An 18,310-nucleotide genomic window follows, 5' to 3' on the forward strand; every position below is an offset into this window, starting at 1 on the left:
ATTTACAAATTTAAATTTAAATTTAAATATAAAACAGAATTTTGAAGGGAAAAAAAAGGTGTATATGGTAATGCATTTCATCCCGATTTTGAGTAATAAAAAGAATCATTAAAAAATCTAGATAATGTTTTTTATAATTCATGCGTGAGAGGGTTAATGTTACCTTTTACAAGTGTAAAATCTCAACCTCTTTGATGAGTATCAGCCTGGCACAATTTTTTTCCTTCAGGCTCGGCTGTTCCAATACACACTGCAACTATCATGATTTTTAACAGCAAACATTCCCAGTGTTTAACCCAAAATCAGAGGTCCCACTGCTCCCATTTTATAACACAGTTGTACTGGTGCTAGTATGATGACAATCTCCATGGATACAGACAGAAATTTCTATTTTTAACCACTTGGAGTTTATAGCACCTATACAATGTTGTGAAATAAAGGGCATACCCTGCAGCACTTTAAACCATGGCTGTGTGATACATAAATCTAAAACTGACAGTCTAATATAAGAATTGTTCAACAAAATGCCTTTACAGTACCTTGTAGCCCTGAGCGTTGTGGTTCCGGCTGAAGGGATAGAAAGCTCCCACCTGCATCCAGCGACGACATAACTCCTCAGTAGAATTGTCAAAGAATCCACAGATGTCAGCTCCAATCTGAAACACACGAGGGGACGACGGCTTGACATTTAGCCAGAACCCAAAGTATAACTATTATCTTAAATGTTAAATTCAGTGTATTGGAATCCTACAGTTGGCATACCATTTCATAAACACAGAGAAAAGGGGGATGCGGTGGATTCCAGTTAAAGATTGTAGATTGAAAATGGAATAAAATAAAGCAGCTCTATGTATATTATAAATGTCATTCCAGGCACCTTCAGAAAGACCACTGGATCTGAGGTCTTGTAAAATGTATTTCTTGATGACTGTTCAATTCAGTCAAAATTTACTGGCAGACAGTAGATGTGGACACTGATCTTTATTTTCATTGATTGCACAATGGATTCCAAGAAAAAGACTTCAGTCAAAGGCCAGTCCACAGAGACTGCTTGCTTTCTATTGCTTACTACTAGCCATATTTTTACATAACAGACTCTCCTGCTTTCTCTTTTTCTGTCTCTCTCGTAGTTTGTTTGTGTGAGCATGTGTGTGAGTGCTGAAGAACCTGCTTGACAGAGTGCCACCAGGATAACATTACAACATTGCATAACATTACAACCACTGACGAGTGATGTGAATAACAATGAATATCTTGTTATCATGGCACCTGTCAGGATACATTAGGCAGAAAGTGAACATTTTAAAGATGATGTAGCAGTAAAAATGGGCAAGTATATAGATTTAAGTGACCTTGACAAGGGCAAAATTCTGATGGCTAGAACACACAGTGCATCGCCGTCCCTTTTGTTGTATATCGGGCTGCGTAGCCACAGACCAGTCAGGGTACCAATGCTAACCCCTGTCCACTGTGGAAAGTGCCTTCTTTTACATCACGTCGATAACCCTGTTTATGTGCGTCGCTTACCTGGGGAACACATGACACCAGGATGCACTAGGGAAAGGTGGCAAGCTGGCGGAGGCGTTTAGATGCTTTTTGCAATGTTCCCCTGGGAAACCTTGGGTCCTCCCATTCAGGTGGATGTTACTTTGACTTGTACCACTTATCTAAGCATTGTTGCAGACCATGTACACCCTTTCAGGTAAACGGCATTCCCTGATGGCAGCGGCCTCTTATAGCAGGATAAGGTGCCCTGCCACAAAGCAACAATTGTTCAGAAATAGTTTGGGGAACACAACGACTTCATGGTGTTGACTTCACCTCCAAATACCCCAGATATTAATCCAATAGAGCATCTGTGGGATGTGCTGGACAAAGTCCAGTCCATAGAGGATTATAGAACCTAAAGGATCTGCTGCTAACGTCTTGGTGCCAGATACCACAGCACACCTTCAGAGGTCTAGTGGAGTCTGTGACTCGATGGGTCAGGGCTGTTTTGCCGACAAAAAGGGGACCCACCCAATATTAGGCAGCTGGTCATAATGTTATGGTGTTATGGCTAATCAGTGTATGTGACCTCCTGACATGCACAGCTGCAGGGGTGCGTGTGTGTGTGTGTGTCGATTTATTTTACTGCTGTTTGGACAACAGATACACGCTTGAAAGTACACACTACAGAGTGGGCTTGGGTAGTGACTTGCAGTGTGTTTGTCCAAGTCTGTTGTTGAACATGGTGGTGTTCCTGCAAAAAGAACCAGTGTTCTTTCAGACATTTTAATGGATCTCATTCCAGACACACTTTTTCTTGCCTGCCCCTCTGTCGTTATGCTTACGCCTGAACATAGATCTCAATTAGCAGCTAATTCCTGTTTAAAAAGGCAAAAAAGAGACACTTCCGAATGCCTGAAGTACATGTTAACTGAACTGAAAAGCATAAAGCCACGACTGGCTCTAGCTATCTAACTTATAGAGATTTGTAACAAGACTCTAAATACCTAATGGCATTTCTGTATCTTTCACACTATCTAAGATAGCCTCAAAAGAAATGTGCCTTGCTCATAAATTAACCAGACTGTATGGAGTCTTGGGTGCATGGAGTTTTACTATTTCTCAAATATATGGGCAATTGAAATCAAACAAAACATAACTTTTTTTCTTCTGAAAGTGTGTTATGATATGCTATCAAAGTTGACAGGGCTACAACACAAAACAGCACTTGTGTAAAAAGGCTTGAAATAAGGTCCAAATTAAAATGTTAACTCTGAAATGTATTATGTGATGTTTGAATCTATCGCTCAAGTGAAAAACTGAAAGGATTACTTCTTGCAGTCCTGTTAAGCTGTCATGGCAACCAGGTAGAACATGTTTTTTCCTGCCAAACTCACTTACTTTAAGCATAATGTGCACAGTATTTGCCCTTCTGTGAAGGTTTGCTACTCACATAGGGAATCCCAAAGAGCCCAAACTCCAGCATGCCAGGGATGGCCCATTTTATGTCATTCCAATTGGCAGCATTGTCCCCCAGCCAGTGACCTGAATATTTTCCCACACCTGGGAAGGAGGAGCGGGTCAACATCAGAGTTCGGTTTCCTCCAAACACACTCTGCAGAGCTCTGTGGGGTGGAGAGGAGGCAGCAAGTAGAGATGCAGAACAGGAGGGGGAGTGAGAGAGAAAGAAAGGTCATTAAGGTAAAATGGACATAGGGACAGATAGGCATAAGGGAGAAACGGATATCAAACGCACATTCACAATACATACATGCCCACAGAGAAGAGCAAGAAAAATAGATATTAGATAGGGACAAAGCTCAAGCTAGTAGTACTTTTCCTTTCCCATTGTACATTATTATTTTGTTTGATGAAGGAAATCGAAGCAGCATTGATTTCCACGACAATACAAACCCTGATGATGTTTACAAAATGTGTCTCCTGCCAATAATACATTTTAATTAGTTGACAGAGGGAGAAAAAGAAGGAGGGAAGGAGAAAGTAGACAAAAGAAAGATGAGCTAGCTTTAATACCAAAAGAGTGAGTCAGCAAGTTGACTTCAGAGAGCTTGTATTTCATTGTCTCCAGATATGTGTGTGTGTGTGTGAATGCGTGTAATGTCTATGTAAGTATTATGTTTTCCTTCATGTATTAATTTTGAGCGTTTTTGTGCACCTACATATACAATATATGAATATACCATGTGGTAGTGACAGGATGGCCATTTGATGTCTATATGTGACAGCCATATATGAATGTGAAAATCCTTTCTCCGTGTATACATGTAAGTTGATCAATGGGATGTCTTGCAGCCAAATGTCATTGCAACCTTTTAAGATGTCTCTTTTAATATAATAATCCATAACATCCATATCCATAATAATATCATTGTGAAAGAATATCATCTTCGGCTTCTGCCAAGCGGCAACTCCTGGGCCTAAAAGCAAAGCCTGCCTTCTACCTGCACCCTTCCTAATGGCCAGCAGGGGGCAACTCCAGTGGTTGCAAATAGAAGTCCAATTGCATTGTAGTCAATGACAAAATTACCCTACTTTTCACTTGATTTATTACCTCAGTGAAAACTTTAAACTTTGGTCTCAATAGCTAATTTCAAATCTTCTTCAATACAGCATGTTGTTTATTTTGTAAATTATGGTCCCATTTAGAGTAAAGTAGACGATAAACAGGGTATGCTTTCAGACGTGGCTACAAGAACCCGACCGATTTATCAGCGTGCTGATTTATCGACTGAAATGTGGTAGTTGCAGATAAATCGGTATTGGTGTTTATAACTGCCGATTTATAAAAAAAAAAAAAAACATGGAGAGACTGATCCTTTAATCACGTTATGAGTGTGGCACTCTGCGACTCCCCTGTTGGCAACACTGCCATAAAACTACCACAAAACTAAGTAATTAGTAATAAGCTGACCCTTGTTGAGATACGAGAACCAACAATGAACATTATCTATGCTTATGGTAAGTTGGTCATTTGTCACGTGAAAAAACATTTCTTAAATAATAACAAAAATATTTCTCATCACTTCTCCTCTTAGCCCAAATAAGCCATTTCCAGTGAGACTTCAGTTTTTCTCCCAGTTTATGACAAATGTGTACAACTTTTTGTCCTGTCCATTGCCACAGCCTGTTTCTGGCACTGTAAAGTGAGTATAAATCGCTGTCTTTACTGTCACCACTTGGACAACAGTATAGTTACACGAGCTGGCAGTAATGTGAATGTCGTTAACTTTAGGCAAACATAAAACTTATGTGTAATGTTACATTAGTTAAGCTGTTAACAAACTTGATTGTAGATTTATTTCTGAAACAGTGTGATACTTATTATATTCTTATTATATTTATATTCTCTAACATCGGTTACAGCAGCTAATGCTGCTAATTGCTAAATTAAATAACCCACAAAGTTAACTAATGCCATGTTTATCAGTGGAAGACCACTAAGAAGAAGTTAAACTATGGCATTTACTTATTCTCCCTAAATGAAGTAACGTTAATATAATAGTAAATATATTGGCGAACCGCTTGTCTCTAGTTACCGTGCATTGGAAATGATTAAACCAGAGGGGACATGCAAATAAATGTGACCTGAACAAGTAGCCAAACAAAGTTATGTAGCTCGTCTTTCAAATGTGCTACTTTAGTGTGAAATCTCAGTTTCAAGTCCTTGTGGAAGACAGTCATGTAGTATCAGATGCATTCAACAGCAGCATCCACCTCTCGTTCTAGTTAATTGTAACCTAAAAATGGTTTGTATAGTGTTTGGGTGTACAAAAGACTCAAAGGAGTCAACTGCTATTTGTTTTCTGGTAAGTACATTTTGTTTTTGCTAGTCAACATTAGCATCCCAATTGATATCACATTTATCATGAATTACAAACGCATTTTGCAAACCAAGCTAGCTAGCTCCACCCTCTTGTCACTTTTGGTTCCAGAATACCAAGATGGCGACACAAATGCCAAACTTGAGGCTTCAAAACAGTAGCCCAACAATCTATGAGGTCTATGGCTACTGCAGACACTGTACTGAGCAATGCTGAGGCTACATTCAGGACACCTGAAAAGTTACAGTGGCATTTTATTCTAATGCAATGATTTTTATTGTCACCTGAAAGCGTATTGCAGTGATGAATTGGCATAAAACAACTGGAGAATATCTCAATAAGTGGAAAATAATCAGACACCATCTTTGCTACTTTTTTTTACTTTTAACCTCAATGTATGATATCAAAGCACCAAGGTATGTGCATTGCATTTCTTTAGTTTTATAGGGTGTTTTTGGGGGGTGTTTTTTTTCCATTAGCTGAAAACCCATTAGTGCAGGTGGGTGCTGCTTTCCAACTGATACAATTTCCCATACCATCACCATTAGTGCATATTAAAATTCTGGCAACTGAAGCCAACTTTAGCCTTGTGTGAAATGACTAGCTGAGGGCTTTGGTACTATAGAAACTCCTGTACTACGATGAATGTGACTGCAGCCTTTATACCTCTGTGACATTTAAGTGGCTTGTGTTTTTGTGCAGCACTTCGATTTTCCTAATTTTGTGATGGAAACAGAGATTATAATGATCATGAATTTTAGACCCACCTCACACATCACAGTAGCATCATTTATAGTTGTTTTGCACCCAAGCACTGTTGCAGAGGCAAGGTAAACTTTATGTACCATATTGTATGTAAGTTAGTGGGCTTTACAGCCATTAGCATTACTTGGATATTGGATATACAAAAATGGGTGGCCCTTCATGCACGATGCACATAACATTATCCATAGACTAAAAGGGTTTATGGGTTTAGCAGGCCAAATGTCTGTACTCAAGCTAGGATGTGTACACTCAACTGGGATATTTCCATGTAAATAAAGTTGAACCTGGTTAATGCTTCATTAATATACATCTCACAATGATTATATCCTATACTCACATTGATTCCTCTCTGTAGGTTTGTGTAAATAATGGGCCCTTAAACAGTTTCAGTGCCAGACCCAGATGAGAAATTCATTCACTCACCCTGGGAGTTGGGCTCATTAAAACATATTTCTACACTTCTCACATGGGATCCAACTTGCAAATGGTCTGCAAGAGTCGCATGCCATGATTTATCGGAGGGCATGAGTCACTGAACTGACAGATTTCTCCAATGCACTTTTGCATGTCAGCGCCACAATTCTGTTCCAGGGCTATTTCTCAATAACCTCTACTTCTGCAACACTTGATTTTAAAGATTTTGTGTTACACTGTTTTGACTTTACACAGTCTGCCAATGCCTCATTGCTCCGAAGGGGTGGCAGCAAGTTGGCCTCCATAGCACAATTGGCCAAACTCCTTCTGTCATTGATTGTAAATGCACTCACTTTTCAGTAGCCAGCACCATAGAATAGCCATACAGACTGTGGACATCATAGTGGTTCCCCCAGTCCTGCTTGGCATCCATACACAGAGTCTTACTGTACATCACATCATCTAGAATCCCTGAGGGAGAGAAAAGATGGAGGTAAAGACATAGCATAGCATGAGAGAAGATGTGGAATGAATACAAAATATAGGATGCAGTGAGGGAAAGACGGGAAGAAAAGCGGAAGAAGGGGACCAAGAGACAATGATATATCTACAGCAATAGGAAGTGGGAGAAATGAGGAAATGACAGACAGAAAGAGCAATGAAGGAAGAGGATGACTAAGGAGGAGTGCAATAAAAAGGTGGCATCAGGGGAGCATGCCTTTTCCAGGTATTATCATCCTGTCTGGGACACATTTGGAATAAAAGACATGGCAGAAGAGTCATTTTAAAAATTCCTCACCGGGGACCCACTATTTTAGATGAGTTTTTCTCTGGACCTGAACTTACTTTATGAGCTATTGTGACAAATTTATCAACTTGTGCACAACATTTGGGCTCCAAGCTGCAAGCCTATGACATCCTCTAGCCTATTTCTTTGTAGTGCAGTAACGGTTTTGTAACTGAGGGCAAACTAACAATGCTGCCATGACAGTTTTGAGACTCAACTATGTCTCTAAAAGAACACAGATGTTTATGGATATTAAAACTGTATAAGAATAGCAAGTATTTCATATGATTATGGCAGCATATGTTAAAAAATTTGTCTTACTTGGAGTAAAGGGAGGGTAGTTGAGATTGTTATCAGCACAGCCCTCAGTTGATCCTTTCTTGAAATTAGCCACTTCATTCATGTCCTGCAAGTGAATCAGAGAACACTGTTTGTTAAAACACAATTGTATGTTTAAACTAATCATTTCAACTAATATTTATAATTATTAATGGCATGCCATAACAGTGTAGTGAATCCAGGATTCTCCCACGAAAGTAAAAACAATGTGAAAAGAAGATTTATTCACATCCTAAATTTTTTTTCTCCTAATAAACATTATTAAAGTGACCTGGGTTGAGCCAAGGTGTTTGGAAGTAAAATGTGAAATTGTGTGTACTACAGCAAACAGCCCAAATAATGAGTGAGATAGATCCAAATTTTCAGCTGAGGAATCATTAACAGTGTAATTTGAATTTCAGCCCGTTTTTTGTGAAGAGCCTGTGTTTGGTTGCTCTTTATTGGCTTCAGTGTTCAACCCTCAGTGAAATACTTGTCACCAAAAATTACAAAAATGTTTAGCTCACTGCCCCTGTGTGTGTGTAACTGGCTGCAGAATAATGCCGGTTTCTGAATTTTCGGATAGTGAACATCTAATCAGTGAATACACACCTTTACTTTATGTAATTAAAACTGACTTACAATCCAGAGGGCATCATGTTTGATCTCCCTGTAGAATCGCTCATACTCATCAACCCACCAGTCGATGCAGTTTTGGCTGGTGTAGTCTGGAAATACAGTCACTCCTGGCCACACCTAAAAGGGAGAGAATGCGAGATGGTACGTATACACAAGCACTTTTAATAGTTTTGGAATAAAGCTCTGAGAGCAATAGTTTGGCATCACTGTGTGAGCTTCCCTGCAGACAGTATTCACTTCATGCACAATGCTAAACCTTTTTTTTTTGACAGGACTTCATTAAAAAGTAACAACAAAATCCTTTTTATTTCAGATTTAAAAGCATCTGTGACATGTCTTTAACCAGGCAAGAATCTAGCCTGCATGTAAACAACATGACAGGGTGTGATCAGCTGATGGTGTAGGCGTAAACAGCTACACTGCAAAAACTAAGCCTATGGAAGCAATGTCAGAGAAACAGCTTAGGGATGTGGAAATGACAAAGAAAAGAAAACGGAAGAGAGATGAAGTAAGGAAGGGGGCGGGGTTTATGAGAGAGAGAGAGAGACAGACAGAATGAGAGAGAGATAGGGGATTGAAAGATGAACAAGAACAGAGGAGGGGAGAAATCGATAATGCAATAGAAATCTCTAGACGTGACTGTGTGTTAGAAGTCGTCCTTAATGACATGAGAAAAATGATTAGTCCACAGAGCAGGGAGATTTTGTGTGCGTGTATTGTCACAGTGTGTGTGTGCGTGTGCATTTCTGTGTCTGAACTCTTCTGTAGCGCACAGTAGATATTAAATCTCAAGGTTGCTCCACACTAGCTATCTTTTACCTTTTACTTCCACTGCCAATAACTTTACAACCCAGCTTATAGCAAAGACATGAATCATGCTCATGTACGCTCACGTGCCCACACACACACCCATATACACAAGCATAGATTTATAGGCAGATGTTTTTGGCAGGTGGTCAGAACTTCAAGGTCAGAGCTTATTGATGGTCCCTCACAGTTGCCATCTTTCTTTTCACAGTCATTTCTTCCATCCTTCAACTCCAGATTTTGTGTTTCTGACATCTCCAGCTGCTTACTAATGCTGACACCACAGTAAACACTTTCAACAAATCTGCTGGCATTTGTAGCTGCATATCTCACTCCATCTTTATGTCTATTTGTCTGTTTTTATGCTCTTCTGTCTGTCAGCCTGCCTATCTATGCCATTACCTGTCTGTCTATATTTTCTGCCACCTGTCTCGATCTGTCCCTATGCCTGCCTCTGCTCCAAAGTGTCTTTCTTCTATCTTCTCTGTCCCTTTTTTGTGTTTACCTGATAATCTGTCTTTTTGTCTCTTGTCTCTCACTATGTCTGGCATCCTCTAACACTCAGAAAGACAGCCAGTCTGTCTCCCCTGTACATTACTCTCTAATCTATTATTTGTGACTGTCTGCCTTTTTCTCTGCCCATGTTTCTGTCTGTCATTCCTACCTTTAAACCCACATAGACTCCTTTCTTTCTCAGCTGTTTTGTTTACTCCCATCCATTTTTTGCCTCTGTGCTCAGTGAGGTTTTGTTATGATTTTACTCACACACTGAAACATATGGACCACCAGGAAAAGCTTTTATCCTTATCTTTGCGAGCAATTAGCCATCTTAAAAGCAAAATAAATATTCCTTTATCACTGAAACAGCTACTGCAAAGGCCATTCTGCAATGACCCAACTGTTTTCATAACCAGGAGACATATATTCATATGGAAATAAACTAGAATCAATTATAATCACACACATGCGTGCACAGACATAAAGCACACACAACAAAGAATAGCTTCTCATTTAGAGAAATAGATACACATAGATGCACACACAGAATGACTTTGTTTTTGTTCTCTCTGTCTCTCTGAAACACACACACTCACACACACACAGACACCCCTAATCTGTGATGCGATGATGCAGAACATTTTAAGATTAAACACTAATGCGGAATCAATGCATATGTTTGACCTGTTATAAACAGCATGAAAAAGCGATTAGCCGAGGGACTGGGCCTAATCGCATGCGTAATCAAAAGCAACACTTTAAAAGCATGGAAGCAACAGACATTTACCCCCCCCCCCCCCACACACACACACACACACACACACACACACACACACCTCCAACCCTCTCTGCAGGGGAGAGCTTTTTAAGCATGTGCTCTGTGGGGGAAAGGGATCAGAAATAACATACTAGAGGCCTGAACTTCCATTAAGGAATAATGTGATTTGATGGAGACCGTGGAGAACCAGTCACACATACGCACAGCAAATACATATACAGTATCAGTTTCACTTAGGGGTGTACTCACTTTTGTTGCCAGTGGTTTAGACATTAATGGCTGTGTGATGTGTTATTTTGAGGTGACAGCAAATTTACACTGTTGTACAAGCTGTACACTCACTACATTACATTGTAGCAAAGTGTCATTTCTTCAGTGTTGTCACATGAAAAGGTATAACCAAATATTTACTCAAATGTGAGGGGTTTACTCATTTTTGTGAGATACTGTATTTACATGTTGCATGAAATTTTGTTTTAATGCAATGGCTTAAACACTCAATGGCAAAGCCTGTAGCAGATGGATTTCTTTGAGTCATGGAACCTGCAAGGTCTTACATTGAACTTACTGTATATTATGTTGCTCAGTTCATGCTGATTTGTTGATGGATTATTCATGGTTGTAACCTCTCAATCTAACTCAACCTATTAATGGTTTATCAGACTCTACTATTGCATAGATTATTGGAACTGAAATGATTGTCATGTACCTGAATCATATTGAGTATACATTTTTATAAAAAGCTAGAGTTTGTCCTCATACCTCAGCAACAACATTTCCCAATTGGTGCTTAGGTCCGAGCTTGTGACAAAAAAGCCCTTCCCCTATTAATAAAACATGTACAGGCATGTGTCAGTGAATGTAATGGGGGGTTTAGAAGAATTTTCCAACATCACTGCTCAGTCTCATAATAAGATTGTTTTTATTTTTTACATCTTGTACCTGTACCTCATCCTAGAGCCAGTCTGACACAAGCTGGTTTAAGAATGTTGCTTAGGGACTTTGGCTAACTCAATTATGTTTTGTTAACCACATTATTCTGAGTAAAATCCATATGCTGTATAAAATTCCCAAAAGCTTGGCAGTTTCTGAGATGCCAGACTTGGTGCATCTGGCAACAATCTTACAATGCTAAGGTTCTTTAAATCATGACTGTTGCCAGTTGTAAGTGGAACAGCCGGTGCACCTCCCAAACGTATGTATAACTGATAATAATAATAATAATAATAATAATAATAACACATGTTATTAAATGGCAACTTTTGTGACACTCAGTGTCACCTATATCATATAAGGTCATACCTTTGTTCCTTTATTTTACAGTACATGAATCTATAATAATATGTAATGACCACACACCCCTCTTACATTTAATACCTGCATTTGACCTGTGCTTTGCAACATTAAGGTTAACCCATGCAGGACTTCTTTACAACCTGATGACCTGAATATCACTGTGACAAGTCATTTGCCCAAAATGCAGACGTGGGACATACGAAGGATGGGAGCTTGGTGTTAAAGAGGTATTACCATATGGAGGAGGGAAAGTTTCCCAAATGTAGCTCACCTCTCCTAGTAGAGGGGTTTTCCCATCTGATTTAGTGACCCAGGCATTCTTCTCAGTCCCACGGTCGTAAGAGCCATATGAAGCACCCCCCACCAACTTACTAGTAGCTATTGCAGGATCCTGGGGACAAAGACAAACACTCATTTAGATTTAGTGAAATCTACATAGCAGACCTGCCTTTATAAGAAAAGTTTTGAAATTGCTGTATTAGAAATTGGTTGGTTGGTGTAGATGACTTATATTGTAAAATGTGACATCTTAATTTTGCAGCATTCTAGGTTTTATGTTACAGTGAAACACACATTGGCATAGTTCTTTAGTTAAGCTGTAGTCAATGATTTGACCTGGAGTTTACTTTTATAAGACGGAAAGCTCCTATAGTTAAAAAAAAATATCCGTTGTCAAACTACATTATACAACATAATATATCGATATATACATTGAAGCACAATCACTTGGCTAGTAATATGCAAATGAGAGTACTACCAAACAATAAAACAGGTTTCAGAAATGCAAGGTAAATTGTTGTTGTATAGTTGCACGGGGATGTTTAAACGTTCAATTTACTGTTAAAGTGTCAATTCCTTCATTTACATTGAAGTACTTCTCACCAGGATGAGGATGTATTTTTGTCCCTTCTCATGGAGGTAGTCGGCAAACTGAGGCAGCTCGGTGAAACTGACTTTGTCATAAGTGAAATCTTTCTTATTCTCCATGTAGTCAATATCGGTGTACTGAATGTCCTGCATGGGAAGAAGAAAAATTCTTACTCTTAGGTGCACCTTATGTATATGCAGTACCTGATAATATGCAGTTCAAGGACAGCAGATGATTCCAAATCCAGACATTTTAAAATCATTAACAACCCAAAAAAATTTGTTTCTGAGGCTTGCTGTGACATAATCTTTCTGGATACAGTATGTTATGTGAATAACTTGATAACTTAATGAGTTTGCTTCAAATGGTTTAAATATTAGATTAAGGCTGTACATATCGATTATTTTTCAAGTCGATTAATCTAACGATTATTTATTCGATTTGTCGATTAATCTAATGACTAATTTTGTTTATTTTAAAGAAAGAAAAGTTGCCTATTACTGATTAACATACCAATTTATCCAAAATAAATATCAAAAACATGTCTAATCAATAAATCTATATTTTATTCAATCATCCTGATGAAGCACATTCGAATAATGACAATAGCAGCAAATCTTAAAATGAATCAAATTTCCACGTCACTGATGTGTTGTGATAATAATAATAACAGACGTTAATTAGGCTACTTTACTTAAAACTTTAAATGTTTCTGACATGGATTAATTTCAATATTAAGAAATGCAGTATGATAATAAAATGTATTTCTGCATCAGTGAACACCTGAAAGGACTCACAGACTGTACAGACAGTCACAGATTGTCTGTAATTAGATTCAGCTGTTTTCTCGCTCATACGTGGCCGTTAAATAAACAGAAAATATGAAACAGCCGATCGTTACGTGACTCGCGGTGTAACGTTACGTTACCATGACAGCAGCGGGGCAGAAATTACTTTTAACATGAAGGCAAAGAAGAAATACTACGTGCTGATAATGTGCCGTGCTTGCGTTGAAGAAACTAAACACGATTTGCGGTGCTGCCGTCTAGACAATGTGCTGCGGGATACTTTATTCGTGGACAGCAGCTGTGCTGCAGTGAAGCTGTTTCCAGTTCACAGAGCTCACGGAGCGGCACGTTGTTGAGTGTCTGTCTGAAATACTCCAAACTTTAGACGGTCGAAGGCGCGGTCTTGTAGCTGGAGCTTGTCCGTACCGGGATAATCCCACACCGGATGCAGCGACGCGTCGACGTATTTACAAATCGCCCCAGCCCTATATTAGATAGAGGTTAGATATTTAAAGCTTAATTGTAAATACTAAAATGCTGGCATGGCTTGTTGATAATGTGTACGGTGTATACTATATATCAATTAAAATTACTCTTGATGCCTCTTAAATGTACCCACATATGCTTCAACCTCTGTGAAAAACTTTAGACACATCCACATTCAGCATCTTCAGTATCTTCAATATGTCCAACAATGTATATTCTCATCTAGGCATTGCTAATAAACAAACAGTTTTTGCACTTTGCACTGTGAGCCTCACTGAAAAAAATAAATAAATAATTGAACTGCTAGCTTGTATGTTGACCTGCCTTTGCTGGATTTGGAGACCTGATGTGAGTGCAAACAACTTGGTTAATGTGCTGCTAAACCTTGGGAGGACAATGGGAACGTTAACACATTCTTCTTCTTTTTTTTCAGTCAGGGTGTGACTTTATGCTTGCTCTCTGTCTGTTGTCTGCCAAAATCGACTTCATATTGATAGAGCAGATGGTTTGGAAGGCTCTGCCAGATCCTTGCTCTAATGGTAATCAGCTCCAGACATATTAGGGAGAATGTGATAATGCCCTCTGTGGTCTATCTAACGGTTATCAAATATGTCCCTGAGTACAGCAGGAGAGGAAGCAGCTGCATCCTAATGTCTTTGGATATGAAAGAGAGATTGGAGATTATCAGAGTGAAATATTGAGATGGGTTAGACATTTGTTTGTATCTGATCTTTAAATAAGACAGAGTTCAAATTGCGTCCTCAATTGGTGCAGGTATTGCTGAGTTGTGATACAATTGAAGTGTTTTATGGGGACATTTAAAGATTAGGATAAGGAGTTTACCTTAACAATTAAGGAATGGAAAGTACATGAAACGTTGGTGCTCTGTGTGGAAGATACTTCTTATACTTGCTAGTGGTAGACTCGGATGAAGATAAGAAGTGAGGCTCATTCCCAAGAAAATGTCACCCAGAACTGGCATTTATCAAGTGTCTCAGAAGGAAAGAGGTGTTGGAGTAGTTTTAACATTCAGATCAGGATGAATGAGATAATGAAGGGAACTCGGTCGATTGATCTTTGATCAGCGGCAACATTCAGTGATGCTTGAAAAATAGTTGTCCCGGGATTGAACCTATGGAGCCCAGCAGACTCTCTATTATTTGACAGAAAGCTGGATTACCCCATCTAAGCTAAAGGCCACCTCTATCACTCTGACTGTCTGTCCAACTCCTGCTTCAACCTTCATATCACGTCTTCACAGATAGTGTAGTGGTTAAGGCTCTTGCCTCTGGAACCACACAGTAGTGCATGAGTGGTTCAAATTTAACAAGGGGTGCACAAGGTGAAGTATTGATTTCCTTTATGCAGTTGTGGTAGCAACTAAAGAAATCCCCCATTGCACAAACTGTGCATTGTCACTACATTATTTTAGACAGTTTGTCTTTGAAGTGCTGATTTTATCTTAAGAAAATCCCGGAACCTTCTAAAAATATCTCTCAGCAGTTGACATCTAAGGTCAAATTCAATAAATATCAAGAAAAACATGCCGCATGTTTTCATTTCCAAGACTGCAGTCGATTGGTAATGATCTCATGCTTCTGATACTTTGGGTGGATTTTTGTCACATAGTTTTTCAGAAACAGATTGCCTATTTCTCATTGTCACAGCATCTGTGTGAATGGACCGGAGAACTTGACTTGATCTAGTCTGATATGAGTTTATTGTGGATTTTTATTGTGATAATAAATGCATTGATACGTTTGAGATTTACAACATGCAGCGTAGATATTGAGTGTGAAAGTGCCAAACATGTGATGGCATTTATGCACCTGAAACCCATGACAATAGTCTTGATCGTAATTTTTGACAGGCTTATAGACAAACTGTTTTTCAGACATACTGCATAGAGACAGCCTAAAAAAAAGAAAAAGAAAAAAGAAAAACAAGTAAGCAGACAGGATCTTACATATGGGAGGCTAATTGCACGGTTCCTCTCCACTGTTTTCTTGACCTCACTCAGGCTGCCATAGTCCCACCGAGAGAGCTGGAAACCCAGGGACCAGTAGGGAGGAATGACAGGCTTGCCAATGAGCTGTATAAAACAATTGGACATATTGTTTATGCAATTACTGCTCAAAAGCTACTCCCAAACCACTTTTACATATCAGACTTGCCCAGAAAAAGCAACAATAAATAAATAAATATTTGTGCCTCACCACAAGGAACTCCTGCACCACTTGCTCTGGTGTGTCTCCAAAGAGGATGTAGAAGTCAAGGACTCCTCCAATTGTTCTGTAGGTCACAGCAGGAGCGGGCTGCAAAGTCACCTCTGAAAAAAAGACAAAAGAGATGGAAACACTGCAAACTTAATCCGAATACCAACTACTCTTAACTTATAAATCATAGCCCTGAAATGATCCAGCAATAGCTCTATTTTGTGACTTTTGGTTCACACATCATGTATGTATCAGTCAAGACAACCCATGAAAAAACCTTTTATATAAGGAGACTATAGAAGTGAGCAACAGAAGCATGTCAGTGGCCACCCCCATTGCTTTCAATCATCTCCTTCATAGAATAAAACAGCCATGCAATATTCTCTTTGTTTTGTCAGCACAACAGTTTGATTGAGGCTACAGTATATCTATTTGTGTTAGGAGGATGAGGCATAACTGCTGGCTCACGTGCCCTTGAACCACATGACCTTGATTGTCCGTAATTGTTTGCCTACTATCAATCTTAGTTAACTGTTCAACTTTTATTTATTTATTTTTTTTTTTTTTACACATACTGCTGCCTCAAGATATGTGTTTGTGTCTGTGTATACTTCACGAAGGACAGTGTATCTGTTTGTGGGTTTCTACATGCATGTATTTGTGGGTTTCTGTGTGCCAGCATTTGTGTGTGTGTGTTTATCTTTACCCATAGCATTGCTGTTCATGAGAAAGACCCCGAATGACTTTCCACTTTCATCTTCCAGACAGAGGAAGAAGGGATAGTGTCCGTAGAGGTTGTGGGTTCCCTGCAGGGAAGACATAGGGATACAGAGGGATGAACGGACATAGAGAAGATGTGTGAGGCACAGCAGGGACGTAGGAGACTTATTGAAGCAGAGGGGTCACTGCACTGCCTAATCAGCTTACAAGGCATTCATTTATAAGCCCTTTGGGAAGGAGAATACACATGTTGGGTGTGCTTGCAACACACACACACACACCCAAAGCTAGACCTTTCATGTGTAAGCCTTTGAGCACACAATGTCTCGATACAGTAACCACACGACAAAAACATAGCATTACAGGGATTGACAAATGTATAGCTGCACGTGTGTGTGTATGTGTGTGTGTGCGCGCGCGCGTGTGTGTGTGTGTGTACTCCTCACCCCATTAGGGAAAGCATCTCTGGTGAAGATGGGCCAGGTTCTCCAATTTGTGTCATGGCGATATTGTGTGTGCACATGCTCTCCCAAGCCATAAATATTATGGGACGGAAGCTTGGCAGACAGCTGTAGGTACTGGTCTGCAAACACCAGTGGGGCCATTGTAGTGTCAAACCTGAGTTTATTAAAAAAAAAGAGAGAGAAAGAGAGAGAGAGAACAGGAGACAAAAACAAAACAACAGGTCACAACTGGGAAGTGAGAAGACAGCCTGGTGTGAGAAAGAGCAAAGGAATGTGGAAAATAGAGAGAGTAGGTGAGAGAGAAAATGTGAGAGACGAGGAGGTAAGAAAGAAAGTGAGATGCAGCAAGAGAGTGGGAGTGGGAATGAGACAAGGACATGTGGAGGAGTTGACTTGTAGAAAGAAAAACCAGGGAGAAGACAGACCATCCGATCAAGCTCTAATAAGCCTTCTGGGTAACATTTCTCTAGCCTTCAAAACAAGACATGCAGTGGTAGTTGAAATACTAAGCCTGCATACAGCTGCCAAAACAAAGCTATAGAGACAAAATATACAAGTAAAGGTTGGAAAAGCAATAAGTATACATTGTAACTGAATAGTTGTGATACATGCATACACACACAAAAATACTTCAATACAGACTATTTACATTAGTCTTCAAGCTGTCACTGTCAATCCAAGTCAATAGGATGACTAGGAGTGGCTACATTTGTGTGAAGTGAACGTGCGCATGCAAAAGCGATGGTACGTTTTACCCGAAATGCTTTGGCAGTGCACTAGCTGTTGTCTATCAGCTGTTGTGGCATGCTATACAGCTTAGCCCAGAGATGCAGGTTAGTTAACCTCCTGCAGTGGTACGACCTCCGAATTACAAGCACAAATTAGAGACCAGAGCTGGCTAATGAGCCACTGTTAAATGTTTACATTTTTCAAGATAAATGACAAAAATATAAGGTTCTACATTTTTTTGTTTTCCCTGCTGTACTAAAAATGTACCGAACTGTGACCCCAAAAACCAAGATGCACAACCAACCATGAATTTTGAATCCCGTTACACCCCTAATGTCTGTTTACAAATAGCTTTTATTCCAAGAAGAGAACGCCCACACGCGAGACAGGTCAAAGAGCAGAATGAT

The 18,310-nt window shown here is 39.4% G+C and overlaps 1 protein-coding gene across 2 annotated transcripts in view; it reads right to left on the reverse strand.

Moving 5' to 3' along the window:
* Positions 1–18,310, reverse strand: part of si (sucrase-isomaltase (alpha-glucosidase)) — an 85,544-nt gene that overhangs the window by 51,201 nt on the left and 16,033 nt on the right. For both annotated transcript variants that reach the window (XM_038693779.1, XM_038693780.1), the window contains 11 exons: positions 17,157–17,328; positions 16,697–16,796; positions 15,991–16,103; positions 15,741–15,866; positions 12,515–12,646; positions 11,904–12,023; positions 8,257–8,370; positions 7,618–7,702; positions 6,863–6,980; positions 2,942–3,113; positions 540–656 (listed from right to left, as the gene is read on the reverse strand). In XM_038693779.1, the coding sequence (XP_038549707.1) occupies positions 540–656; positions 2,942–3,113; positions 6,863–6,980; positions 7,618–7,702; positions 8,257–8,370; positions 11,904–12,023; positions 12,515–12,646; positions 15,741–15,866; positions 15,991–16,103; positions 16,697–16,796; positions 17,157–17,328 (1,369 nt within the window). The remainder of the gene's footprint in view (positions 1–539; positions 657–2,941; positions 3,114–6,862; positions 6,981–7,617; positions 7,703–8,256; positions 8,371–11,903; positions 12,024–12,514; positions 12,647–15,740; positions 15,867–15,990; positions 16,104–16,696; positions 16,797–17,156; positions 17,329–18,310) is intronic.

This window comes from Micropterus salmoides, unplaced genomic scaffold, assembly GCF_014851395.1.
Source record: "Micropterus salmoides isolate LMB-PRFRI ecotype aquatic unplaced genomic scaffold, ASM1485139v1 Ms_hic_scaffold_3, whole genome shotgun sequence".
In the NCBI taxonomy this organism is placed as follows: domain Eukaryota; kingdom Metazoa; phylum Chordata; class Actinopteri; order Centrarchiformes; family Centrarchidae; genus Micropterus; species Micropterus salmoides.